Raw genomic sequence first — 27,232 nt, forward strand, 5'->3', positions numbered from 1 at the left:
GAGAGGGGCATGTTAACAAGATGCCTATGTGATAAAACACTGCAGCTAAGAATTTTGCTCCTGAATTCAATAGTAGCTTTATTCCTTTGTGTTTTTTGCCTTGCTACAGGTATGTGCATCCCAGGGGAGGTGTGATTCAGAGTGTGTCATCTTGGAAGCATGGCTCAAGCTCACAATATATTAACACTCAGCAAACACAATCATGGACAGCAGTGACTCCCCAACAGAACTGGTCTTCACCCCCAGAAGTAGTAGACCTCACTTTGGATGAGGATACAAGACGCAAATATCTACTGTAATGCAGCGTCCCTTTGTTTCTGTCCCCACCCCTTCTCCCCTTTGTGGCATAGAAGTTCATGGTTAAAGCTTCAACTTTAGAAGCTCCCTTCTTGGCTTTAATAAATTCAAACTCATGATCTTTTTCATTCCCATAAGAATGTAGTATGATTTCAATATAATTTAAAATGGTTTTGCCTTTTCAAAGAAGGATTCCTCTCACAATTAAAACCTAATAGCACAAAATTTAAAACACATCTACAGTTTCTAACATGTGTATGTTAATCTGAAGAAATAACTGTGTGCAGACTTATGTCCACCCACTCTTTCTCACCTCCAATTTCAGAACATTTTTAATTTATCAGTATATTGAGTTGGTTAGTAGAAGCTAGTGTTTTGCTGTGTGAGCATCAGTGATTTTGAAAAATGCTGTGTCCTCACTGATTTCAGTGGAACTGAGGGGTATTTAATACTTCTGAAAATTGGGCCAAAAGTATTTTTACCCAAGCTGATTTGGATATTTTAGCAGCAGGAGGGACTGTCTTTAATGCAAATGCCCCATAACATATGCACTGAACAGCTTTTATTTTAAGCATTTTTATTTTCAATATAATTTATAGTTTACACTCTTCAGTTGTATTTTATCTGACTACTGTGTTTCACTGATCATTTATCATGTCTTGTTATGGTTTAAAATAGTAATAGTAGTGACTTAGTAGCAGATGATTATGGCAAAACACAGGAAAAAGAAAAGTAATAAAAAAGCCCAGCATCCCTCTCTTTTTTAAATAGAGCTGAATTTTTTTTCCTAAATGAGTCTTGCCTGGAGTAGAAGGAGAGAAATGAAACATTTTGCTTACAGTCCTCATTTCTACTGTTGCTTATTTGCATCATTCACCATCTCAAAAAAAACCCAACCCCAAACAAGTTCCAAAATCCTAGTCTGGCAAAGCACTTTAGCAGCTGTGTAACATTCAGCAAGGACAGTTTGCTGAAACTAGATGGACCATTCAAGTGCTTAATACTCTGTCCTAAAAGGTGTTGTAGGATAAGAACTTAAGGTTGTGATTTTTAAAATTATTATTATTATTATTATTATTATTTTAAATAGATCTGGATTATTTTCCTGGCTTTAGGTCATGTCTCTTGCACTAATTTTGGAATTGTTTTTTTCAGATATGATTCAGGAAACACTTTCTACCAGAATATTTACTAAAATCAGCAAAACTACTTACTTTAGCAGGCTGTAGTTTCTGTAGTGTATATGGAAATTCTTGCCACTCACCTGTCATTTTGAGCCTTTCTCAAGGCAAAAACCAAAGATTAGACTTTGCAAGATTATATTCACTTTAAATGTCTATTGTGCATTTAAAACATTTCTTTGTATTCCTGTTGCTTCTAGTGGGAATTTTGTACCGCTCTGTCATCAGATTTTCTGCCATTTGAGGCTGAACAGTCAGTAATGAGGACATGGGAAGTTCTGTTTTCTTTTTGTGTTGGCTGGTTTATAAATTTTATTTGGCTTCCAATAATTTTATCTGCAGGTAAAAACAAAAACAAAAACAAAGAAACCAGCTCAGACTGCACTTTAAAGAACAATTAGATAAGGGATTGATATTCCAATTTCAAGCTTTCTAAAACATTGAATATAAGTATATTACATGGCCAGAAAAATGTATGTGGTGCTTCTAGTGACTGATTTCTCTCTCTGGGGGAAGGAAAGAGGTAGGGAGGGGAGTGTGGATGGAGCCCATTCACACTGCAGTAGGGAAAAGCCCCTTGCTATTTGGGCACTATAATCAGTAGTGGCTGTCAATCTTTTCTCCTTGCATTTTAATCACACAACTCAGCCATTATTTTAGTGAGCTAGTGTTGAAGTGAAGGGAGACGACCCACCTTTGTGTTGGTCAGCATCGACTCCGTTTATTGACTCAATCAGTCACTTTTTATAACAGTGTTAATTCACTTCATGCATATTTAAAATCTGAGCTCCCGATAGGCTGTAGAGAAAACTTCAGCTCCTCCTTTTGTTTACAATACCTGAAGTTTTTTTATTGAAACCAAGATCAGTGTTCTCACCATGATATAAAAAGTTCTCAAAACCTTTATATCTGTTCCCAGAACGGCCATCTGTTCCCAGAGCAGCCAAGGACAGGATATCTGCCTGTTTTTGAGAGAACGGTCTGAGAATCTTGTTGTTTATATAAAAGGTGGCTGAGAACCTTAATTATTTACAGAATCAAGCCTGGGAAAGGCTGCTTTTTCCCTTAGCTGAATACCTTCATGGCCTCTTTCTTTAAGCCATGCTTGAACCAGGCTCTCCCCAAGCTAGCACACATTTTGCAACAGTAACTTAAACAGTGACATACTGTGGCTGCTTTTTCCTGTTCCACAAAGTCTTTTGAACATCAGTTGTGAAGAAAGTTGCAGAAATCCATTCGTAGTCCTTCTATTAAAATTGCAAGCTAATGCTCTTGTTTTTCACTTTGTATATGATGTGAGTTCCATGTATATATAAAAACAACTGCGTCCTAACCAAGCTTACTCCAATTGTGCACTGTGTTTGTTTAAACAATTTATGTATTGTAGTCTGATGCAAGTTTTCTTTTATTTAAAACATGAAACACTACATTTTTTTTCTTATTCTTAACAAATTTGAAAGGGTGATGAGTAATCTGAAAAGTGCAATCACTGAATAGCTAGGAAGTTGTTTGGTTTTCTTTTTTTTTTTTTTCCTTTTTTTTTTCTTTTAATAAGAGCAAAAGGTGCCTGTGTGATTTTGCTCTTCTCATCAGGAAACAGAAATGATAGCCATTGTATGGCTAAGAACCAATGCACTTGGGCCTGATCCAAAACCCATTGGAGTTGATGGGGGACTTTCCATGAACTTATGAACTTTAGTATGCATTGCCTCAAGCCCTTCAGGGTTTAGCAGTTCCTGAATTGCTGGAGTGTGAACTTGGAATCTTCTTTAGTGAAAACAAAGCATTGCTTAGAATATAAATATTTAAAACGTGGAACACTAGTTAAAAATTCTAAATTGTTCTCAACAGTCATTATTTAGTTCTCATTTTCCATCTAGTATTTAATAGTCTTTGAAGAAAAAATAATCATAAAACAGAGTGGTATATATTTTTTTTTTTTTGTGCAAGATAAGACCTGTTTTTTGAATCAAGTCCGTAGCATAAAGGTTAAACTATTTAAAGACAAAATAAAATGGTGTATTATTTAAATAATAGAAATTTGTTTGGGATTTCTTTCCACTTGCATCAATCTGCTTTGTCACATCACCAAACTAAAGCCCTAAGGTCTGGGTTACAACTGTCCAAATTACCACTTTTCCCCACTCTAATGTGTTTAATTTTGCACATTTAGAATGTAAAAGTGATTTCCTGACTGCAAAAGCTTGCTTTTATCTGTCAGACTAGGGCAGGACAATCACTTCTCCCTGTAACACTGGTGAGGGATGTCAGGGGATGTCCAGGTACCAGTAACAAGCAGCTGTTGCCCATCATAGAACCATACAATGATTTGGGTTGAAAAAGGCCTTAAAGACAGTTGGCAGGGACACCTTCCACTAGATCAGGTGGCTTCATGCCCCATCCAACCTGGCCTTGAACAGTGCCAGGAATTAAGCAGACACAGCTTCTCTGGGCAACCTCTGCCAGTGCCTCACCACCCTCACAGTAAAGAATTTCTTTCTAATATCTAATATAAACCTGCCCTTTGTCAGTTTGAAGCTATTCCCCCTTGTCCTATCCCTCCATACTCTTGTCCAAAGTCTCTCTCCAGCTCTCTTGTAGTCCCTTTAGGTACTGGAAAGTGCTTTAAGGTCCTCCCAGAGCCACCTTCTCCAGGCTTAACAACCCCAACTCTCTCAGCCTATCTCTATAGCAGAAGTGCTCCAGGCCTCTGAGAATCTTTGTGACCTGCTCTGGACTTGCACCAACAGGTCCGCATCCTCCTTATGTTGGGAGCTCATTGTGCTCTGAAGGATCCCTTCTAGGCATGTGGTTTCTGCACAGCCTCCATGTCCCCACACACAGCAGTCCTTAAGGTGTCTGAGCAACCTTCACACCAGTATTTCTCTGACTGCATCCCCTTGTCCCATTCTCCCAGCTTTCAATGAGCTCCCAGCTGGTCAATGAGACCAATGTCACACTCAGATTTTCTCACACAGACAGTGCTGACAAGCTCAGACCTACTGCCGTTCGAAATGGATGTGTAGACTAGCTATGAAGCTCTGGGCAGGTCCTTGCAGACCACAAGAGGTGGTGCTAGGCTGAACTGCATTTTGTTACCACTAAATTATACCAGGGAATTTACAGCCACAAGAAAAGAGAAGGATAGTAAGAATAACTGCTGTGCTAAACTTGGGGTCCCACTGCCTGCCAGTCTTCTCATAGGCAATATAGAAATAGCAATAATAATAACTCATTACATTTCCAGCTAAATAGGGAGTTTGCTTCAGTTCCGATGTTTGTATCCTGTGAGAAGGTTCTCAGTGGTGAGAGACATTTATCCATGTATTCTAAATATCAAGATGGCCAATGAGAGTGAATTGAGTTGGTTTTCAGCCCCACTGAGTTCTTGGCTTTTGTGAAGCTTGAAAATACAAATTCTGGGTCTGGTGGTGGTTGTGGAGGTAGACACCAGACTTGGATTTTATTTCATATTTATCACCAGTTGAGGGAAAACTGCTGTGCAGTTTGGTGCAAATGTGGGAAGAGGAGAACTGACACATCTCCTGAATTTTTTTTTTCCACCAGCAAGACATACTCATTGTCTTTAGACTTAAGGATACATTGAATGAAAATCTTCAAATTCCTTGTGCAGTACTTGGCACCTTGTGGCTCAGGCCACTTTTCTTTTATGTAGGAGCCACATGGCTTTGGGGAAATTGTCATTTCAGGGGCAAAATAAAAACTGATAAAAACTACCCAAAGAGGTTAGATTTTGTATTGTTTTCTCCAGTGAATTTGTTGCAATGCAGATTAATTTTGTGGCTGAAAATTTAGTTTATCTGCCTTGAAATGGGGATTGAAAGCTTTTTATTAATTGAATTAGTTCCCCAGTTCCCTGGAGAATCTGTAAATGGTGTCCTTTGCTGAGTGCATCACCTCCATTTCCTGAAATACTACTTGGTTTTGCCTCTCCTTTTTAGGATCTCAATCTATGAATGTCAGCTGCTGTGGCTTTCTCTCCAGAGTATCCCAGGGATGCAGTTTCCCTTCTGTATGTAAAGGAAAGGAGCAGCATGTCTGCAGAATGCAAACTTGTGATGGACGAACCCTGCATTACTTTTGTCATTTGGTGCAAAGAAGGTGAATGTCTTCCTTTTACTAAAACTGAACAGCAGATGAGGATCCAGCCTTCCCTGGTCTATATTTTGATACCAAGAACTATGTGAAAAGTAAATGAGTCCTTACAACTACTGATTCATAAATGCCCCTTGGAAGTTTTGTTCTTGGAACTCGTAGTGTCTTCTGGATTTGTAATTCAGTTTAAAATTAAAATTGAGTGACAGCTTCTGGGAAGGAAGCATTTTTCAGACAGTAAATCTCAGGGCAAAGCTGGAGTGGACAAGGGAAATCTGTCTGCAATTTTAATTTCAAATAATTTTCTACATTTATTATCTGCATTGGCAGCTTTGTGTGAATCCAGAGCAACCACATCAGAGCTGGGAAAAGAAACAAGTTGGCAAAAATTGGCAGAGAGACCTGAGGGATGAATTTTGGATCAAAGGGATGGATTTTGGATCAAAGAGTGATAGGTACAATTTGTGTCAGCCGGGAGGGAAAAGAGTACACTGAAATGGTGGGGTACACCCATGTACCACCACTCTGACAGTGAACTCGGACACCAAAAGCAGGGTTTGGCACCCAGCCCCTCCTTTGGGGTACTGGAGCCAGAAGAATGGAACAAATTGTGAATGGGATCAAAGAACAGGGTTGTGTTAGATCAAAAGTCTAGGAGCTAATCCTTTCCAATCCTTGGAAGGTATGAGAGAGTACTGGGGAAACCCAGGGAAAATTACCCTCAAACGGAGGGCCCCTGATGGAATTTATTGGATATGTGGCAAAAAGGCATACAGTGAGTTACCCTCTAGATGGAAAGGATCATGCTCGTTGGGTATGATTCATCCAGCTTTCTTCACTCTCCCAAGAGCAAAAAGTAACCTGCTAGGGGCTCCATTATACAAGACCCTGAGTGTCCCGTCTCGGCTGTTCTAATGGCCTGGTAAGGCTCTGGATGGCCTTGAGGCAGCCCGTGCTCCAAAGGACAAAAGGAGTCTTCAGGTTTTTCAGTTCTTCAGTGTTGTTTATTACTTCTTATCTACAATATTTTCTATTGGCCCAACAGAGGTCCGCCCAGCAAGCCAGCCATGAGCACACTAACTGCCCTCGGGGCGGTCACTTATTTTTATACCAAAAACTACGTGTAAGATATTTACCTTTTCTCCCCAATACCTTTCACCCTTATTGACAAGTGCACATTCAGTAAGAACCAATCTCAAAGTGCCACCATCACCATCGAAGATGGATGACAAAAAGAAGAAGAAGAAGGACAGGACACGCCCTAATTCCTCCATCTTGTCTCCTAGAACCCCCCTGTACCGATATTCTAAAACCTGTGTTTTCACACTATAATTAATCTGTCCCTTCACCACTTATCCCCGTGTGATCCTCCCATCCTCATACAGGTGTTGCGTCCTGTGCAGGATCAAAGTCTAGCCACCAAACACTTCTGGCAATGTTCCAGGACTTCCGAGCCCCCCAAGGGTTGTCTCGGTGACTCTGCACATCAGGAATGATGTGCTGAGTTTCCACACCTGAGGAGAGAGAGAAGGAGCCTGAAAAAGATAATACCAGTGACAAGTGGTAAGCAGACCTGGGGGGAGGATGAGTGGCCAGCATTCCGAATAATCGATTATTATGGGCCGGCCACGTGGGTTCAGGATGGAAGCTACGGGTACAGGACTCCGATTTACCTACTGAACAGATTGATTAGGCTGCAAGCAGTGATGGAAGTCGTTTCAAATCACACCTCTGAGGCTCTGGATTTGCTAAGTCAGCAGCACACCCAGGTACGGGCTTTTGTGTACCAGAATCGGATAGCCTTGGACTATTTGCTAGCCAAAGAGGGAGGGGTGTGCGGGAAGTTCAATGAATCTGAATGTTGCATTGAGATCGATGATTATGGGGAAACCATAAGAGGTCTGGCAGCTGAGATCAAAAAGCTGGTCCATGTCCCCGTCCAGAAGTGGAACTTGATCTTACAATCGACCTGGTGGGACAAACTATTCTATGGGGCATGGTGGAACAAAGTAATGTTTCTTGAACTCTGTTCGGTAGCTGGGATCCTGCTCCTTCCCTATCTGATCCCTTGTTTCATCAGATTGATCCATTCAGTTGTCCAGGGAATGCAGATTGCTATAATTCCTGTGGAATCGGAGGGAGCTTCCGGAAACAACACATCCAAGATCATGCAACTAGGAGAAAGGAAGTTGTCCAGTAGTGCTGCTGAAGCACTGGCAAAATTTGAGAAACAAACATCTGTTAAAATGAATAATGTGGAGTATCAGCATCTCCCACCAGGAGATTATCGAATAGTGTGAAAGATACCTTATTGGTGGGAGTCCCTCACTGGTGATGGGTAGAAATAGAGAATTTAAAGGGTAGCATGAATTAAATTGGTGAAATAAATGGGGAGGGATTGTTATATGTAGTGTAGATAATTCATGCTATAAGAAATAGATATATGTTTGTATAAAATATTAGTAGAGTCTCAACTCTTGTTTGTGTATAAAATATTGGTGAAGGTTAAAACATAAGCTGGTGAAACCCCCCCCTCTTGTAGCAGATAGGGTCAGGCGTTCGGAAGATCTCGCGATGTTACGGGAAGACAGGGCCCCTGTTCCCTTAGATAAGAAAATTAACATAGGAATGCAGCCCCCTAAACCACATGCCAGTAATTTTCCATTTACCCAGTAAGTTTCCATTCCCTACTAACCATAGATGGTAAAGACAGACCCCCTTTGACGTAGAGAAGCCCCTTAGACTATAAAACCGCACGAGAAGAGATAATAAAGGCCTTTGACCGTCTGCCACATTGGTGTCTGCATGCTCTTTGGCCCGAGCGACCCTGGAAAGAGTGGGTCGCCGTGCCGCCTCCTTAGAACCAGGCCGCCTGCCTTGTATCAGAAGGCAACATCTGGTGCCGAAAACCCAGGAAGCCGATCAGCGCCCGGGGAACGGGGACTCACCTGGACGGGAGATGGCGGCTGTAACGGCAGGACCGTCTGCAGCGGGAGGGACTCCTCCGGACCAACACGGAACATGGAATCCATTGCTAAGGTCGTAACAGAGATGCATGCACAGTGGGGGGTAGAATGTAAAATTAGGGATTTAACTCTTGCATTGCCGAGACTCATTAAGTTTGGGGCTGTAGAAAGCCCCGCGGACATCCTATATCCGGGGGTGTGGGACGGTTGCACAAAAGCCCTGGCCAAAGACACTATGTTGTCGGGTTCAGGGAAAGCCCTAAAATCCTGGGGCAAAGTTATCCAGGTTCTGCAAAAAGCTCGACAAGAGCAGGAAACCTGGAAAGCTGCACAAACCTGCTTGCTGGCCCCCCCGCAGCCCGGGGTAGGTGCGGCGACACAAACCGCGGAGATTCTTGACCCGAGCTGTGTCGCGGGGGAGGCGCGGTCGGCGGAAACCCCCCAGAGAGCGGACTCACCATCGGAGGGGGGAGGACACGCACGGGCGTTCTGGCGGGGACTCACGGAGGAGGCGCGGAACGCGGCCGACCCCGCTGGGACCAGCGGGGACTTACCTCCGCCATATGTGCTTGAAAATGGCGCCGAAGCACATGGCGAGGGCGGAAGTAAGGAGGCGGGGGGCGGAAATGCAGTCAGCGCGCTTCAGAACGCATGCGCGGGAGAGCGGGGAGAAGGGGCGGCCCCCAAGGTACAGCGTAAGACCAATCAAAGCGCTCTATTCAAATTAAGTCCTTATAGGTCAAGAACCTCCCCCAGCAGGAGGCATTCCGAAATGGCGAACGGGCCAACCTCCGCTTCCAATGGCGAGTATTGCCACAAGGACTTGTCAATAGTCCTGTCATATGCCAAATCACCGTGGACAAAGCACTGATGCCAGTCCGGCACTCCCATCCCACCGCGACCATCATTCAGTACATGGACGACATCCTGGTAGCAGCTCCATCGGCAAGCGAAGTAGATCACCTGGTGTCCACAATCATGGAAACGCTTCAAGCCAACGGTTTCGAGATCGCGAGCGCAAAGATCAAGAGAGGGCCCTGCGTGACCTTCCTGGGAGTGGGGATCACAAGCTCCTACGTGACACCCCCCGAGGCGAAAGTCAGTCGAGACATCAAAACACTACACGACGTGCAACGCCTGGTGGGATCACTGCAGTGGCTTCGCAATATTGTCCTGATCCCTCCTGAGGTCATGGACCCCCTATATGACCTCCTGAAAGGAAAGCACCCCTGGGAACCCAAGGAGCTCACACCGCAAGCAACGAGCTCCCTCGACTTCATCGAAAGCCAGATGTCCACGGGCACACTCACCAGGTGGAACCCAGCCATGACACTGGACTTATACGTTCACTTTACACCGAGGGGGGGAGTGGGAGCACTGGCTCAAGGACCTTCTGAAAAGGCCCGACTGATTCAATGGGTGGTTCTCGGAAGACCTGCCCGTGCTTTCTCCCTGGGAATCGAATGCATCGCTAACCTCATCATGAAAGGCAGGAACCTCACTTTGAAACACCTTGGAATCGAGCCGACAAGCATCCACCTTCCGTTTCGCAAGCAACTGACCACGGAGTCAGCCACAATATCGGAGTACCTAGCCCTTGCTCTCACTGGCTTCGGAGGAGAAATCTCCTACTCCTCCAAACCACCCTGGACTAAGCTGCTGACCGTAGTCGACATGGACATACCGCCAAAGGTCAAGGACCGACCGCAGCCAGGACCAACGGTCTTCACAGATGCTTCCTCCATGACTTCAACAACAACAGCAGTGTGGCAGGCAGGAGAGCAATGGCATTGCATCAAAGCATGTGACCCCACACTGTCAGTGCAACAGCTGGAGGCGACAGCAGTCGTCTTGGCGTGCGGACTCTTCCAAGAAGAACACCTCAACATCATAACGGACTCTATATTCGTGGCAAGGCTTTGCCTAGCCATGGCAGGACCAGGAGTGTCGACATCTGCAGCAGCCCTAATGCTGGAAGAAGCACTCTCCTCGCGACAGGGCGCCGTGTCAGTCATTCACATCAACAGCCACAACTCAGTCAAAGGTTACTTCCAGATCGGCAACGACAAAGCGGATGCCGCAGCAAAAGGCGTATGGACGTTGCAGGAAGCTTGTCAGCTGCACGAGTCGCTCCACATCGGAGCCAAAGCACTGGCGAAGAGATGAGGGATCCCGACTGCAGACGCAAAACACGTGGTAGCCACTTGTCCTCATTGCCAGAAGTCACCCCTATGGACCTTTGGGGTCAACCCGAGAGGTCTCAAGCCTTCAGAGATCTGTCAATCGGACTTCACCTGGTGTGAACTGCTGAAGCCCCGAGCATGGCTTGCAGTGACAGTGGACACTTAGAGCAGAACGATCATAGCAACACAGCACCCCAAAACAAACTCCAAGGCCACAATTCAGCACTGGCTGACAGCCATGGCTTGGCTTGGTGTCCCCAAGCAGATCAAAACGGACAACGGGTCCAATTTCACCTCCAAACCAGTACAGGAATTTGCCTCAAAATGGGGCAGCTCATTAGTGCAAGGTATCCCATATAACAGTACCGGGCAGGCCATAGTAGAGAGAGCAAACCAGACCCTGAAAACCAAGCTAGAAGTATTGGCAAAGGCAGAGGGCTTTGCCAATGCCATTCCATCAGGAGATCAGGGGCATATGCTGGCAACCGCTTTGCTAGCACTGAATCAGTTCCTCAGGGCAGACGAAACAAACAGTCCCGTTCAAAAGCACTGGGCCACCCGTGCGCTAGAGGAGGGCCCGCAGGTGGTAATTAGAAATGAGCTGGGCGAATGGGAACGGGGCTGGCGGCTGATGCTCACAGGGAGAGGGTACGCAGCTGTCAAAAAGGACGGCAAAGTCAGGTGGTGTCCACTTAAGTCAATTAAGCCCGACCTTCATAACAAGCAGGATGAGACTGACGAAAATTGCAAGTTTCTGTTTACAGGACATGCTCATAGGACATCCTCGTGACGCGTACATGCTCATCCCAGAGGAAAGTGACAGACCACCAAGCCGCCAGGCAGCGCCCGATAGACCTGCACGGGTGAGACCCAAGCATCAATGGTGTTTCTGTGTGATTTTGCTGTTGGGGCTTGTTGCCAGAGGACAAGCCAGCCCAGATCACTACCCCCATCGGCCTTTCAGGTGGGTCATACGTCACCTTAGTAGTGACAAGGTGCTCAGGGAAATCACCACACCGAACACTCCATCCTTCGTGCTCCGCGTTACCGACCTGTTTCCAGGACAACCAAAGGTAGACCACAATTCCCCACACGCCACACACATGTACCTATCCTACTGGTGCCCAGCCTCAAACCCAGGAAAAAGCTACTGCAATCACCCAGGGTGGGGATATTGTGGGCACTGGGGCTGCAAAACCATTGTTACAGATGCCAGACCGTCGGGGCCTGGGTGGGATCCACAAGAGCCCGACAAATTCTTACAGTTCGCCTGGGCACCCAGCGGCTGCAAAACACCCGTCTTCCTCCAGGGAAGCTTTTATCGCAATCGCCATAAAATCCCAAAAATTCGGAGATGCACTAGCTATAACATGAGGGTCTTGCAGCCACATCACCCCAGTTGGGCCATAGGCCGAACGTGGACAGTAGTCCTTCAAGGGTCAAAAGAAAGAGTGAATGTGCGAATTATCAGGCTCCAACCGTCGGCGTCCCGAGCGGTCGGACCAAACAAAGTGATTAAAAGCGTGCCGAAAGGGAGAAACGCAACCTACCCTAAAACCTTACCCACAGGGGTCAGCAAAGTCCCAACCGGCCACGCGGAAGCCTTTCAGACAGACCGCGCGGCCAGGTCGGACTTAGACCCAATCCTTCGTATGTTAGAAGCTACATTTATATCCCCGAACGAATCCAACCCTAACCTAACCGAATCCTGCTGGCTTTGTTATGATGTCAAACCCCCCTTTTAGGAAGGAATCGCTTTAAACACTCCCTTCAGTTACTCCACAGCCAATGCCCCTCACCAGTGCAGATGGGATAACCCCCGCAAAGGAATCACCCTGAGTCAAGTCACAGGCCAGGGCAGATGCTTTGGCAATGCAACCCTAGCTAGGCGGAGAGGCAACGTCTGCACCAAAGTTGTCAAGCCTAACAGGAAAAACAATAAGTGGGTAGTCCCATCCGCACCTGGGATGTGGGTTTGCCAGCGATCTGGAGTGAGTCCCTGTGTGTCCCTGGCCAAATTTGATGACTCTACCGACTTTTGTGTCCAAGTTCTGATTGTTCCTAGGGTCCTGTACCACTCAGACAAAGAAGTGTACCACCTTTTTGAGGAACCCAGCCTGCTCCACAAAAGAGAAATAATAACAGGCGTAACTATCGCCATGTTGCTCGGTTTAGGAGCAGCAGGAACGGCAACGGGTGTCTCAGCCCTAGCGACACAGCACCAAGGACTGTCCCAGCTGCAAATGACAATCGATGAGGACTTGCAAAGGATCGAGAAATCCATTTCCTTCCTAGAGAAGTCAGTCTCCTCTCTCTCGGAAGTGGTCTTGCAGAACAGGCGAGGTCTGGATTTCCTGTTCATGCAGCAAGGGGGCCTGTGCGCCGCCTTGAGAGTGGAGTGCTGCTTCTATGCAGACCACACAGGAGTTGTAAGAGACTCCATGGCAGAACTCAGAAACAGACTAGCTCAGAGGCAGAAGGACAGGGAAGCCCAACAGGGCTGGTTCGAGTCCTGGTTCAATCAATCACCATGGCTAACCACTCCAATTTCTACCCTAATAGGTCCATTGGCATTGCTGCTTCTAGCGGTTACCTTCGGACCATGCCTGCTGAACAAGCTGGTCTCATTTGTTCAGACCTGCCTGGGACGGGCCAACATCCTGTTCATAGGCCGGCGAATCCAACCAGGGAACACTGCCAGCCACAAGTCCTAAACTAGACTGGCGAAAACTTACTCAGGTTTACCAAACCCCCTTTCCCTTACCGAACTACAACCTTATACCTCATTTCAGTACCTATGTATATGACTACCTCATTCATTTGTGAAAAAGGGGGGGGAGATGTAGCAGATAGGGTCAGGCGTTCGGAAGATCTTGCGATGTTAAGGGAAGACAGGGCCCCTGTTCCCTTAGATAAGAAAATTAACATAGGAATGCAGCCCCCTAAACCACATGCCAGTAATTTTCCATTTACCCAGTAAGTTTCCATTCCCTACTAACCATAGATGGTAAAGACAGACCCCCTTTGATGTAGAGAGGCCCCTTAGACTATAAAACCCCACGAGAAGAGATAATAAAGGCCTTTGACCGTCTGCCACATTGGTGTCTGCATGCTCTTTGGCCTGAGCGACCCTGGAAAGAGTGGGTCGCAGTGCCGCCTCCTTAGAACCAGGCCGCCTGCCTTGTATCAGAAGGCAACACCCTCTCCTGTCCAGGAACAGAAGTTATTCATATTGTTACCAGTTCCTGGACAGAGTTAAGATAAAATCAAACCCTGTTCACACATGAACAGAGCAGCTCCAGCCACGGTGCCTGCGATTGTCTATACCAGGGCTAGGGCTATTCACATGTTAACCAGTTCTCGGACTGGCTCCAGACGGGCTCCGGGAGTGCGCTGGACCCATTATCAGATGCAAGAGACAGGCTGGGGTCGATTTACTCTACACCTGCAAAGATATCATCTGGAATTTCCTGGATGATGATGAACGGACATCTCAGGAAGCTCACAAGGTCTCGCACCTGGACCCGAGATGGCATCACCTATTACATGTGAATGGCTTTCCCCTGGAATACTCAGACATTTCGTCTGGGCTTTGGACACTTTCTTTGTCTAATTCTACACATGTATGGACCCAACTTTACATGCCAAGAAAGACAAAGAACTATGTGGTCATCTCTGCCTCAGGCTGAATAAACTGTATATAAACCAGCTGCTGGAAGCACTTGGGGTGAACTCCTGGGGACATGCTGCCACTTTGTCAGTGGACCCTAGTTCACCCAGTGCCTGTGTCCGGGGCAGACGCTGTCTTGGCTGTGGGTGATTTTTCGAAATTTTCTATTTTTGTTAATTGACTTAATAAATCTTTGTCAAATTTTTATAAATTTGGGTCCCGATTTGATCATTTATAACAGAGGGAAAAGAAGAAACTCCAACTAAATAGATAAACAAACTTAAGAGAAATAGGAAAATGGTACTAAGCAAGCAGAAGATCCGAAAATCTTTAAAGAGATGGGCACAGAGGAGGACTAGGGGGGTCATAGACTATATTCTGTTTTTTTTTAGGGGACAAATACCATCTGGAGCCTGTGATAACTTTAAAAGTGGGTCTCCAAGAAGAATAATTGGAATTTGTAGTAGACACAGGGGCAGAGAGAACCTGCCTGGTAAATATTCCAAAAGGCTATAGTGTGAGCAAACATACAGTGAAAGTAACAGGGGCAAAAGGAGAAAGTTTTACAGTTCCGGTCATTAGAGATGTGATAATTGAGGGGGAAACTAAAATTTGGATGGGAGATGCCTTATTGGTCCCAGGGGCAGGTAGCAACTTATTGGGAAGAGACATACAAGTGCAATTAGGAAAAGGAGTTATACCAGAAAATGGGAAAAAGACAGCTAGAGTTTTAAAATTAGGCCAAGAGGATGAAGAAAAATCAACAAGGAAGTTTGGGCTCGGGAAGGAAATAGGGGAGGATTAAATATCCACCCCATAAGGGTTATGACTGAGAGAGAAGATTGTCCCATACGTGTACGTCAATATCCTATATCCTTAGAAGGAAGGGAAGGTTTGAAGCCAGTAATAGGACGACTAATAAAGGATGGGACATTCAAACCTTGTATGTCTCTGTCCTGGGGTGACGTTATGATGCTTGTATATCCCCATTCATCTGTTCTGTGCCTTTAAGATCGGCACTGAAGAGTGGAAGTTTTGTTTGGGTTTCTCTTATCAGGGACACAGAGGAAAAGCGGTACACAGAGCTGTTTTTTCACTTCCAGCTTCAGCTTGCTGCTTTTGCTTGCTCTCTTTTTCTGCTCTTGCTTCTGCTCTGCTTTCTGCCTCTGCTTATTAGCTAGTTCTAGCTAAACAGTCCACATTGCTTCCTGGACTGTTTCTCCTCTCCTGTTCCTGTGACCATCTCGAACCTGCTCTGGACTGGGACCCGGGAACACCGAAGGTTCGGCTGCAGCGGCTGGCCCAGCGCCGGAGGGACTGAGAACAGAGCAACCACCCCCCACGAAAGAGACTTTCTGATGTTGCCATCTTTCTCAGAGCGGTGTCATCGGGTATTGTTCATTTTGTGTGCTGGGGGGTGCGGGGCCAGTCAAATAAACAGGTTCTTTCCACCTCTCTCCGAGGAATTTTTTCCCGAACCGGTTGGGGGGAGGGGCCGTGTGGGTTTCGCTTTCTGGAGGGGCCCTCCTTTGCAGATTCTTTAACAAATTTGCCCTAAACCAGTACAGTCTCCTCATAATACCCCTATTCTCCCAGTAAAGAACCCCAATGGGAGTTATGGACTAGTACAAGATTTAAGGGAGGTTAATAAAAGAACTCAGACTTGCTACCCAGTGGTACCAAACCCTTATACTCTTCTAAGTAAAGTCCCACCCCAGCATCAGTGGTTTAGTGTGGTGGATTTTAAAGATGTTTTTTGGGCCTGCCCACTAGCCAAAGAGAGCCAAGATATTTTTGCCTTCAAATGGGAGGATCCAAAAACTGGGACAAAGCAGCAATTAAGATGGACAAATTGACCACAGGGGTTTACGGAATCACCAAACTTATTTGGGCAAGCTTTAGAAACAATACTACAAGATTTCCCTACTCCTCCTGGAATACAAATTATCCAATATGTGGATGATATTTTACTATCTGGGGAAGCTGAAGTGAGAGATGTTACTATACAACTTTTATATTTTCTTGGGGAAACTGTAATTTGTAGAACCAGAGGTAAAATATCTTAGACACAATAAATAAAGATAGCTGGAAACTCAGCCATGAGAGAATTACAGGAATTTTATCCCTTCTCCCTCCCTCTTGAAAGAGGGAGATCAGAAAATTACTTGGATTATTGAAATATTATAGATTATGGATTGAGGGGTACACACAGGCAGTAAAATTTGTGTATGAAAATTTGACAGAGGGAAATTATATAAAACGACCAAGGAAGATATTGTTAAATTAAGAGTTGAAGTTAAAACTAGCCTAAGTACCAGCTTTAAGCTTACCCTTGTTAGAGAAATCCTTTATCATTTATACATAAATACAGAAAATGTATTACCTCATAAAATTGTAATTCAGGAGCGAGGAAGAGTAAAAATCTAGTAGCATATATATATATATCACAAAGATGTTAGACCCAGTAAGCCACAGCTAGCCAGTATGTATTTAAGCTATAACAGCTACTGCAATCCTAGTAAAAGACAGTTGTAAGCTTACTTTTGGAAATAAACTAGTTGTGTACACCTTGTACTGTCTGAGGTGTGTTGAATCAAAGAAAAAAAAAAGTAAGTTGAGAAGAAAGAGACAAGTTGAAGTAGGGGAGTGGTTAGTAAACTCTGGGATGTTGGAATGTGGAGTGATGACATCTTGGTGCTAGAAGAGAGCAGAAGTGTGAATGTGGGTTGTTTTTTTTTTTTTTTTTTTTTGGATGAAAGGCAGGCAAGTGTCTTAACACATGGTTGTTAAGAGCCAAAATGGGGCCCAGAAAGGGTTTAGCAGAACGGGCCCTGCTTGAAGGGAAAAGAAGATAAGTTGACTATAGAAAGAAAAAGAATGTCAGGAGAACCTGAAGACGCCAAGTTTTGGGGTTGTCAAGGTTGGGAGGTGCCTGACCGCTCCTTACGAGCGGCAGGGTCTCGGGGACTGCGGCAGGGACCAATTCATGGAGGTGACCCGGCGGCGGTCCTAGGAGCAGATTACACAGGTTTGCCGGCCAGGAGCGGGCCGGCTCAGTGGCAGAACTGCCAGAGTGGCTCCCAGACTGCCGGGGTCCCGAGTCCAGGATGGTAGCGCCGGCCCCAGTAAGTGGGTCGAGAGAGAGAGAGAAAAAGAAAGAGAGAAAGAGAGACAAGAAGAGAGAGAGAGGGGGCAAAAGAGACCCAAAGCATGCCCCCAGGGTCCCCATGCCCATGGCTGCTCTCCCCTGCTCCAGCCCTGCAGCGAAGTGGCAGCAGCGGGGGAAGGGCGAAGAACAGCATTGACAGCAAGGCCGTGAAGAGAGGGGGAGGGGGCAAGCACCAAATGATAAAATCAAAGCAGAGATTGCTGACTCTCCAAACTTCACAAAGTAGTTTGTTTTTCTTAAGTAAGAAGTTTTTTGTTATCTTTGCTGTTTAAACGAAGAAATTTTTTTCCTGAAGAATGGGTGTGTAAGACTTAAACAATTAAATGTTACCCAAAAAGTAAAAAGCAATAGATGTGATACATCTCGTGTTAAAATCGGCCTGGCCTTTCTTATTTAACTAACTGAAACTCACAGAAAGAAGAATTTGCCTCTGCAGCTATTAGCACAGATGGATATTACAAGAAGAGGCTGCTGTGGAGAAAGCTTTTAGCTAAACTCAGAAAGTTTGGAAGAAAAGCAAATGGTAAAAGTTAATGCAGTATTGTTTTTTTTATTACTATGCTATTAGGAACTCCTTTCCAGGTACTACTGAAGCAACAGTATGAATCAGGGAAAGAGGGTGAATTCATGCCAGCAGAATCAAAGGACTTGTAAAAAAATCTGAAGAATGGGCTATCACATTTAAACTGGGTGATACCGAACTGACTTTCCAATGGGGACTGAGTGGTAATAGTTTGGGAAAACCCCAATGATCCAAGAAATGTACAAAGAATAACACCTAATTAACAAATAAGGCAACGCTTGTATCACTGGTTTCGAGCACTGCCTGAATAAAACATCTCCTTGGGGAGGAATACTTCAGACAGAAGGGTCAAGACTGTTTTTGTATTCTGACCTCAGCCCATAAATTGTACAGGGAAGAAGGGGAATTACTATTTCCATCAGTACCATACTGTAAACTTTATTTGATTCATCCTGATATTGGACATGCTATCTGGATTGTAAGTAAATGCTTGAATTCTGGGAATAATTAGTATTGTAGTTCACAAAATTTATGCTCTTATTGCAAAAAGTGTTAAAGTAATAACTTTGTTTTGTGGATGGGAATTGTTAGTGCCTGGTGAATGGGAGACACCTGAGGAACAGTGGGAAACCGCAGTTAAAGGGTGTCAAAAACAATTTGTCTGGAAATAAGTTAAGAGAAAGTGACAAGGAAATAGAGGGCAAGACCAGATTGGACTCTGTATTCGCCACCAAGAAGATCAAATGCACCTGCTGTGGGTTGCAACCTCACAGGCATGGGAGGTGGGAGTATAAGCCATACTGGACCTCTGTTATTCCTGTTTCTGGCACTCATTTGTTGTCTTTTCCCTTTCAGGACACCAGCAAGATCGTGTCACAAATGCTATAGAAAGCATCACATAGAAAAAAAAAAATTTCCTCTTTTATTAAACACACCTATTGAGACAGAGTAAAATTTTTCCAGAGTATAAATCCATTTTGATTTAGGTGAAATGTACATCTTTGAGTTAAGTCTGTAATTTGAAAACATAGCTGTTTAGTCTGACTGCCTGTTCTCGTAAAAAGCCTAGGCTCAGAGAAACTGCTTCAGTGAAGGACAGAGATAAGGGGGGGGAGACAGAGACACAGAGAAACTGCTATGGGAGCAGGTCAACCTGACCTAGGAATTCTTTTTGATAAAGAAGAACTAGGGACAAATGTCATGGGAACTTTGTAAAAATGAATATGTATGAACCTATTGTGAAATTGCATGCATATGTATTTGAGAGGGGGATAAAAAGGGATCTGGAGTTCCCAGAGGTATGCATGTCTTTTAAGGAGAGTAATCTCCGCATGCTTCCAGCACTGTAATAAACATACCGGCTTTACAACTTTCGCAAAGTTGTGGATTTTTGTTTTTGTCCGCAAAACACTAGGTCAACAGCCACTGTTATAACCCATCCAAATTAAGAACCTGCATGCAAAATGGAGAAAATTATTGGATTAGTGGAAACGTAGGAAAAAGTGGTAATAGATTTGGAATTGAATGTCCAAAAGGAGAGAGATGGATTTGTTTTACATTTAATCTTAAAGATACGGTTCAAGATTCAGTTAAAAAAAAAAACCAAATAGTAAACAAAAAGGTAAAGCCAGTACAGCAATTTAACACTGTATTGACCCCAAATTATCTATTGAGTTGTATTACAAGACTCCAAGCAGTTATAGAAATGATAACGAATAAAGCCGCCCAGGCATTAGAGTTAATATCAAGTCAGCAAAGCCCAACAAAAACTGTAGTGAATCAGAATAGATTGGCTTTGGACTATTTATTGGCTAAAGAAGGGGGTGTTTGTGGAAAGTTTAATATATCAGATTGTTGAAAACTGATGACCACAGAAAAGTCATTCTAGGAAAAGCAAAAGAAATCAAAGAAAAAAATATATGTATAATAACCCAGGTACCAGTCCAAAAATTAGAAAACAATGTTAAAACCTAGCTAGTGGTGTAATGTATTAGAAGAAATTAAGATTTTTTTATTTTATGTGTTACAACTGTTTTCATATTTCTTCCTTCTGTAATCTCCTGTTTTATTTTGCCAGCATAGTCCAGAAGATGCAAGTAGACAAGAAATATTTCTCAAGCCAAATGATTTACTATTACAGCGACCTGATGAGGGTCTCCTCAGGGTGATAGAGATGGACAAGAATCTCGGTTTATGATCAGAAGGCTGGATTTATTGATATATGATATATAATACATTATAACTATACTAAAAGGAACAAAGAGAGAAGTTGCAGAGGCTTGCTAAGCTAAGAATAGAATAGGAAAGAATGAATAACAAAGTTCTGTGTCCAGCAGAAAGCAAGGACAAACTCTCCCGTGACTGGTCAGCAAATCCAAACACTCACAGAAGACCAATCACAGATGCACCTGTTACATTCTACATCAGCAGATAATTATTGTTTACATTTTTCTTCTGGGGCCCCAGCTTCCCAGAAAGGACAAATCCTAAAAGAGAGGACTTTATGAAAAAATGTCTGTGACAATTTACAAAGAATAAGAGTGGGGATTGTGAAAAATGCATATTTTATGATTGGCTTTTCACAAATATTAAAATGAATATTATATGTGTTGTGTTAGAAATTAATGCTGTATTAATTTTCTTAAGTAGTGTGTTTAATATGGTTTTAGGTTATAAGAAATGTTAAAATAGAAACTATGCTATGTAGGATACTTTTTTTAAAGAAAGTACTCGCAGTAAGATAGCAGCCACAGGACACCTAAATCTTTCAGAGAAAAAGAATTTATTGTCCTCTTATCAGAAGAAACTAACTTCTTCCCGCCTCGAAGGCGCTGTTAGGATTCAGAGGAAGAAGTTGACTATGACCAGAGAGAATCCTCTATTTTAATGGAATTTATGCATCATGTTTGAGGTGTATGAATATGCATTGGGGTATTGTTTTTAAGGGTTAATCCTTTGTTAACGTGCGTCCTTTGCCGGGCTTGTGCTGCCCAGAAAAAGGTACCCGGATGTCCAGAACTCTTTGTTTTTATTGTCTCATATTGTCCTAATTCAAATCGTTAAAATTATTATTACTCCAATTGTATGACCATTTTTATAACCATTTTATTACTATTAAACTTTAAACTTTTAAAATTTTAAAAACAAGCTATTGGTATTTTTCACAATGTCTTTTGCACCTCTGCCATTGCAGTCCGCAGCAGCGGCGGTAGTGCTGCCAGCCATAGCCGTGCCATCTGCGGCTGGGCCCCTGGCAGCAGCCAGCCTCTGTGTGTCTAGGTTTGCAACCAGCCCTTCAGCCTTGCATTCCACGGCCAGCGCCTTGACTTCAGAGCCTTTGGCCGACCCACCACTCCCTGCTGCTTGCAGGCTGTCCTCCCCATCCCTGGATGGGGACAGCAACAGCGATAAATGCCAGTGGCCAGCCTCCTAGCAGTGGCAGGCCCTGGTGGTGGAATGCAGGCACTGACAGGCAGAATAATCATCCGTGCATAATTTCTGGACTTTGCCTCCCTGTGCGCCCCAAGAACTCTTGCAGCTTTTGTGACGCAGTTAGGATGTGAGTTTCAGAAGCTGGAGATGGGGATGTGTCAGACAGGGCAGGTAGCCCACAGTGTACAGTGGACACCACACTTGATCTGGGGGGAAAGGGGCCACAGATGTTGGTCAGACACCTTATCTGGCATCTGTGAGGGGGGCACAGGTGGTTTGGGAGGACCATGTTCTGACACAAGGCAAGGTTCAAGCTCTTCCCGTGTATAAACCTGTCCCAAATGGTAATGAGCCAATCTGTGTGTTACATCTCTTCCCCGATGACCTGAGGAGTCATGGGCCCACTGAGCTAGAAATAACTCACCTTTATGTTACCAGCCCAGATCTACCTGAGACACTTTATTCTTGGCAACTTGGTCAATCTGTCTGTTGTTGTGATGCTCCTTTTTAGCCCTACTCTTCGGTACGTGTACATCTACATGATGTACTTTCACAGTCAACTTCTCTACCCAGGCAGCGATCTCTTGCCACAATTCAGAAGTCGAGATGGGTTTTCCTCTGTGCTGCCAATTGGCCTTCTTCCATTGGTCCACCCATCCCCACAAGGTGCTTGCTATTATCCAGGAGTCAGTGTAGAAGTAGACTGTTGGCCATCTCTCTCTTTCAGCCATATATAAAGCCAGCTGGATGTCTTTCATCTCTGCAACCTGATGATCCACCTTGTCCCTCAATAGTTTCTGTGACTCATTGTGTGGGACTGTGTAGAGCAGCTTTCCATTTTTGATATATCCCTGCAATATGTCAGGACCCATCAGTGAAGAGAGCATATTGCTTTTCATTTTTGGGTAGCTGATTATATGCTGGGGCCTCCTTAGCACCTCTCACCTCGTCCTCCTCCTCTTCTGATGATAATCCAAAATTTTCTCCTTCAGGCCAGTTTGCAGTGATCTGTAAGATCCCAGGGCAATTAGGATTTCCTTTCTGAGCTTGCTGTGTGATCAGAGTGATCCACTTAATCCATGAAGCACCAGTGGCATGATGCGTGGAAGGGACTTTCCCTTTGAACATCCAGCCCAGCACTGGCAGTCAGAGTGCCAGGAGGAACTGTGCTTCAGTGCCAATCACTTTTGAAGCATCTTGAAAACCTTCATCAGTTGCTAGGATCTCCTTCTCAGTTGGGGTGTAGCTGGCCTCAGATCCTCTGCACTCCTAAGTCCAGAATCCCAGGGGCTGTCCTTGAGTCTTCCCAAGTACTTTATGCCAGAGGATTCAGGAAGGACCATTCCCCCCAGCTGTGGAGTAAAGCATGTGCCTCACACCCTGTCCTGACTGGCCCAAGGGCTACTGCATGAACAATTTCCTGTTTAATTTGTTCAAAAGCTTGTTGCTCTTCAGGATCCCACTTGCAATCATTCTTATTCTGGGTCACATGATAGACAGGTCTGTTCTTACTGAAGTTCCAGCATGTCCAGCACAGCGGCACTCAGTGATGGTGTGACTTTGATCAGGCCACGATAGTCCACTGTCAGCCTCCACTCACCATTGTACTTATGCGCTGGCCATATAGAACTATTAAAGGGTGAATGAGTCTTGCTGACCAATCCCTGGCTCTCCAGTTCACAAATCATCTCATGGATGACAGACAGTCCAAGCTAGTGTGGTGTTGTCAACAGTATGGTGTTGTGGTAGTGATTGGTACCTGTTGTTCTTGGAGCCTCAGCAGTCCCACAGCAGTAGGGTCGTCTGAGAGACTAGGCAAGGTATTAAGCTCTCTAATTTCCACTGCCTCCACAGCAGCTATCCCAAAAGCCCTACAATACCCTTTTGTGTCTTTGAAATACACTCTCCTGAGGTAATCTATGCCAAGGATGCATGAGCCAGACACAGTGGGGTGGTTTTGCCATTCGTTCCCTGGTCAGGCTTACTTCAGTTCCAGTACAGTCAGCTATTGGGATCCCCCTGTCCCCTCAGAAATGGAGATGGATTCTGTCCCTACATATCTCAATGATATCAGCGTACATTGTGCACCAGTGTCAACTGAAGCCTTATACTCCGGTTACTCTGATGTGCCAGGCCATCAGATCCACACAGGCCAATAGATCTGACTGTCCCTTTTGTCCACCTGGCCAGAGGCAGGGGCCCTCTAGTTCTGGTCATCGTACTCATTCCTCACTTCATGTAACTATGCACTGAAGGTCCCTTCAAGAGGATCTGAAGTAATATCAGCCCTTTTTTCTGTCTGAGGACTTGCCCACTGGAAACTGGAATAGCATTTATCCTTGAAGAATTTCCTGTGGTGGTTGTTATTCCTCTGATTTCACATCCCTGTGCTGCTAGGCCAGAGGTGGGTTTTCTGTATCATTTCTTCCTGCCCTCTCCATGGCCATGCCAGTAAAACCATAGGTTACCTCGTGGTGTGTACCTTCTTTCTCAAGCAGGGGGCACTTGCCCCCAATAGCAGAGACTCTGGTCTGTACTGGCAGGGCATGGGACATTTCCTCTCTAACTTGCTTGAGTCTTTCAAGTCTGTCTGCAGTCTTGGACAGTTGGTACAGAGCTGAGGTGCAGATCTGTAGGGAGGAAAAACTGTGATATTGCCAGATTCAAGTAGTCAGCTGAAACACCGATTGTTCTCTTTCTTTCATTGACATCAATGCCAATGAGTAGGCATACAATGATGACACACTGTGTACAAACTTCCATCACATGGATTGTGTATACTAGACCTCATCTGGATCTAGAGGGGACTGCTCTTTGCTCGAATCCTGTTATGAACAGAGACGAGATCTTAGACAAGTCTTGACTTTGACTCAGATTTCTGGCAGTAGCTCTGTTTGAGGTGGCCTGCACCCCAAATGTCTCTCATTCACAAGTTCTTAAGAATGGCCAATGATGGAGTACTCATAGAATTCTTTCACTCAATTCCCAGGAAAGTATCGGTGGAATTTGCATCCAAACTCTGTGGGAGAAGTTCTCCATGTTTCCAAGGTGGATGTAGGAGGCTTCTGCCCCCATGAAAGTTTGTATAGCTTTTATAGTTTGTTAAGTAGCGTCTCAGTCAAGAATTCCAGCTTATCTCCCCCCATCCTGTTCTCATGGCTAGTTGGTTTTTGGGAATTCTACCCCTGGTGCCAGACAGAGAAATAACTCACTTGCCAGTGAGGACTTGCTAGTCAGAAAAACTGGCCTGGGTTATCTCATCAATTCATGTGAGGGGGAGAACATCTGGAGCTATCCACCAGCTGATGGACAAAGCAGATAAGCTCTTCTGTGGTAGGGGTGTGAGACATGCAACTCACTTCCAAATATTTAGAAAAGTTTATTAAATCTTATCAAAAATACAACAGAAGACTGAATAGAGAAAATATTACGTCACTGGGAGCAAAGGATTTTTCCTACTGTGTGCTCATCTACATAATGGAGGTTTTGCCTTTTAACCCTTTTGCCCCTCTCAAAGTTCTGTCCATCGACTCCTTCTCTGTCCAGCGGTGGAGTTTACTTCCTTAAATCTTGATTAGAGGTCAGGTGTTGCCATAGTTGTGGGGGCCTGAATATATGTTGTATTGTAAGATCTGTGTGGGTCCAAGTTGCTCCAAACGAGCTACAGCTGCAAAGTCCTTAGTTGGTCAGCAGCTATAGCTCCTGAAGGTAACTGGAATAAATAGGGGTGGGTCGAGAGCCCAGGAGGAGTCCCTGAGAAGACAGGAAGGGCTGTGTTGCAGAGAATGGAGAAGAGCCCCAGCAGAGAGGCAAGAACAACACTGCAGTGAAGATTACAACACATAATGACAAGCCGACCTGCTCTAATGTCCCAAACCCAGGCCATCCCCTGATAAAAATGCAAGGGGGTAAAACATAACTATTTAATCTATAAAACTTCTCTTAACATATATACATGATATTTGCCTTTTAATTGTGAGAGTCAATCATCGCATTACTCATCTATCACAAGGGGAATGTCCTGCCACAGTAGGGGTATTGTGGGGGTGGTTGGGTATTGTCAGACTCTATTGGTGGTACAGTGGTGAACATTTGCGTGTGAATCACTCACCTCTCTTGAACACTTTTGTTATTAATATTGTTGCTGCTACTGTTCATTTTCTTATCTCATTGCTGTTTCCAGGAAATTGTTCTTATCTCAACCTGTGATCTTTACCTTTGTGGTGGTCTAACAGGAAATAGGTCTTCTGGGATGTTGTGGTCAGGCCATTGGGTGCTCAGATTTTAATATTGGCATTTGGTTTGGCTACTGGAGCATTGGATCTGCTTTTGAGAACACAGGGTTAAAAGCAGGGCTCTCTCTTGGGAGGTTCTTTTTAGATTTCCGTCAAGGGAAGCAGGTAGACCTCCCCTGCCCAGCTGTCCACTGCTGGGCGGGGAGGCCACGAGGCCCGGGAGAGGTAGGCCTGGCACCCCGAAGGTGGAAGGGTGGAAGAGAGACACTGGGAGCCAGACACCGGGCAGCCCCCCCCCCCTCGGGAGACCGGGGGGGGGGGGGGGGGGGGGAGAGAGAGAGAGAGAGAGAGAGAGGACAGGTGCCTGGGACTGGACTGTTACCTTGAAATTTGATATCATGTGCTGCTGGCACAGCCTACGGCGAAGGGGAGGGGCCGCTTGTAGGGGCCACTTGTAGGAGTTTTTAACCCTTTGTGGACAATGAAAAAATTCAGAGCATTGACCTTTTCTGGAGTGGAGATGAAGTGAAGGATGAAGAAGGAACTGAGCAAGTGTTGAAGGTCTGAACAAGGGAAAGATGTGAAAAGAGGCTTAAGTGGAAGAGATGGTGGAGTAGCCTTTTAGCTGGACTTCCCTTGTATAGACATAGACGGAACCATTTTTTTCCCCTGTGACACAGAGACTGCATTTAGAAGGAAGCAATAGCTCAGAGCCAAGGGAGTGCAGTGATGTTATGTGTAAGAGTGCACGAACAGAAACAACAAGTGAGGAGCGTGGTTGGTGCCCTCACTCTTCAGTGGAAGAAAAGATCTCTGTTTTTGAGACCCCTCAGCCCCAGGAGGTGAAATTTAGAGATGACAGGTGTCCCAAAAGTGAGAGACTGTGCTCTGTTGGAACTGGACAAAGCATCCTTAAAAGGAGAACCCTAATAGCAGCCCTGGTCCATGCGCAGTGGTGAGAGCACTGAGCATGGAAGGAAGATGTCACGATAGCAAAAGATCTCCAGGTGGTACCACCTGTGACAAGAAACGCAAAAGGTCTCAATGGTGTTTCCAGGAGAAGCCTATAGCACAAGAAAGACTCCTCACTCTTGATGAACTGAAGACTGAGTATTCTAAAGAGTAGTGCTGGACCAAGATTTGGTGATTTAGAGAATGTATTGTATTAGAGATTTGGTAGGAAGAAGAAGAAGAAATGTTTTGTAAGGTTTTCATTTTCCTTATGTGTTTTTTTCTTTCTTGCAGTTTAGTTAATAAAGTTTTCTTTATTCCTAAATAAGAGCCTGCTTTACTTATTCCTGGTCACATCTCACAGCAGACACCAAAAAGAGAGTATTTTCATGAGAACACTAGCATTGTGCCAGTGTCAAACCATGACAACCTTTTATGCTTCCAATTCTCTTCTCCTGACTGCAGCAGGGAAGGGGGAGGGGGGAGTGAGCAGCACATGGCTTGGAGTG

The 27,232-nt window shown here is 44.8% G+C and overlaps 1 protein-coding gene across 4 annotated transcripts in view; it reads left to right on the plus strand.

Annotated features, from left to right (window-relative positions):
• Positions 1-10,733, plus strand: part of LOC141725190 (protein ARK2N-like) — a 109,487-nt gene extending 98,754 nt beyond the window's left edge. The window contains exon 7 of one of the 4 annotated variants that reach the window (XM_074532063.1): positions 5,441-10,733. In XM_074532063.1, the coding sequence (XP_074388164.1) occupies positions 5,441-5,519 (79 nt within the window). In that variant the 3' untranslated portion in view covers positions 5,520-10,733. The other 3 variants (XM_074532062.1, XM_074532065.1, XM_074532064.1) reach the window with 3 other exon arrangements.
• The last annotated feature ends 16,499 nt before the right edge of the window (positions 10,734-27,232 follow it).

The sequence above is a fragment of the Zonotrichia albicollis genome, chromosome W, assembly GCF_047830755.1.
Source record: "Zonotrichia albicollis isolate bZonAlb1 chromosome W, bZonAlb1.hap1, whole genome shotgun sequence".
Classification (NCBI taxonomy): domain Eukaryota; kingdom Metazoa; phylum Chordata; class Aves; order Passeriformes; family Passerellidae; genus Zonotrichia; species Zonotrichia albicollis.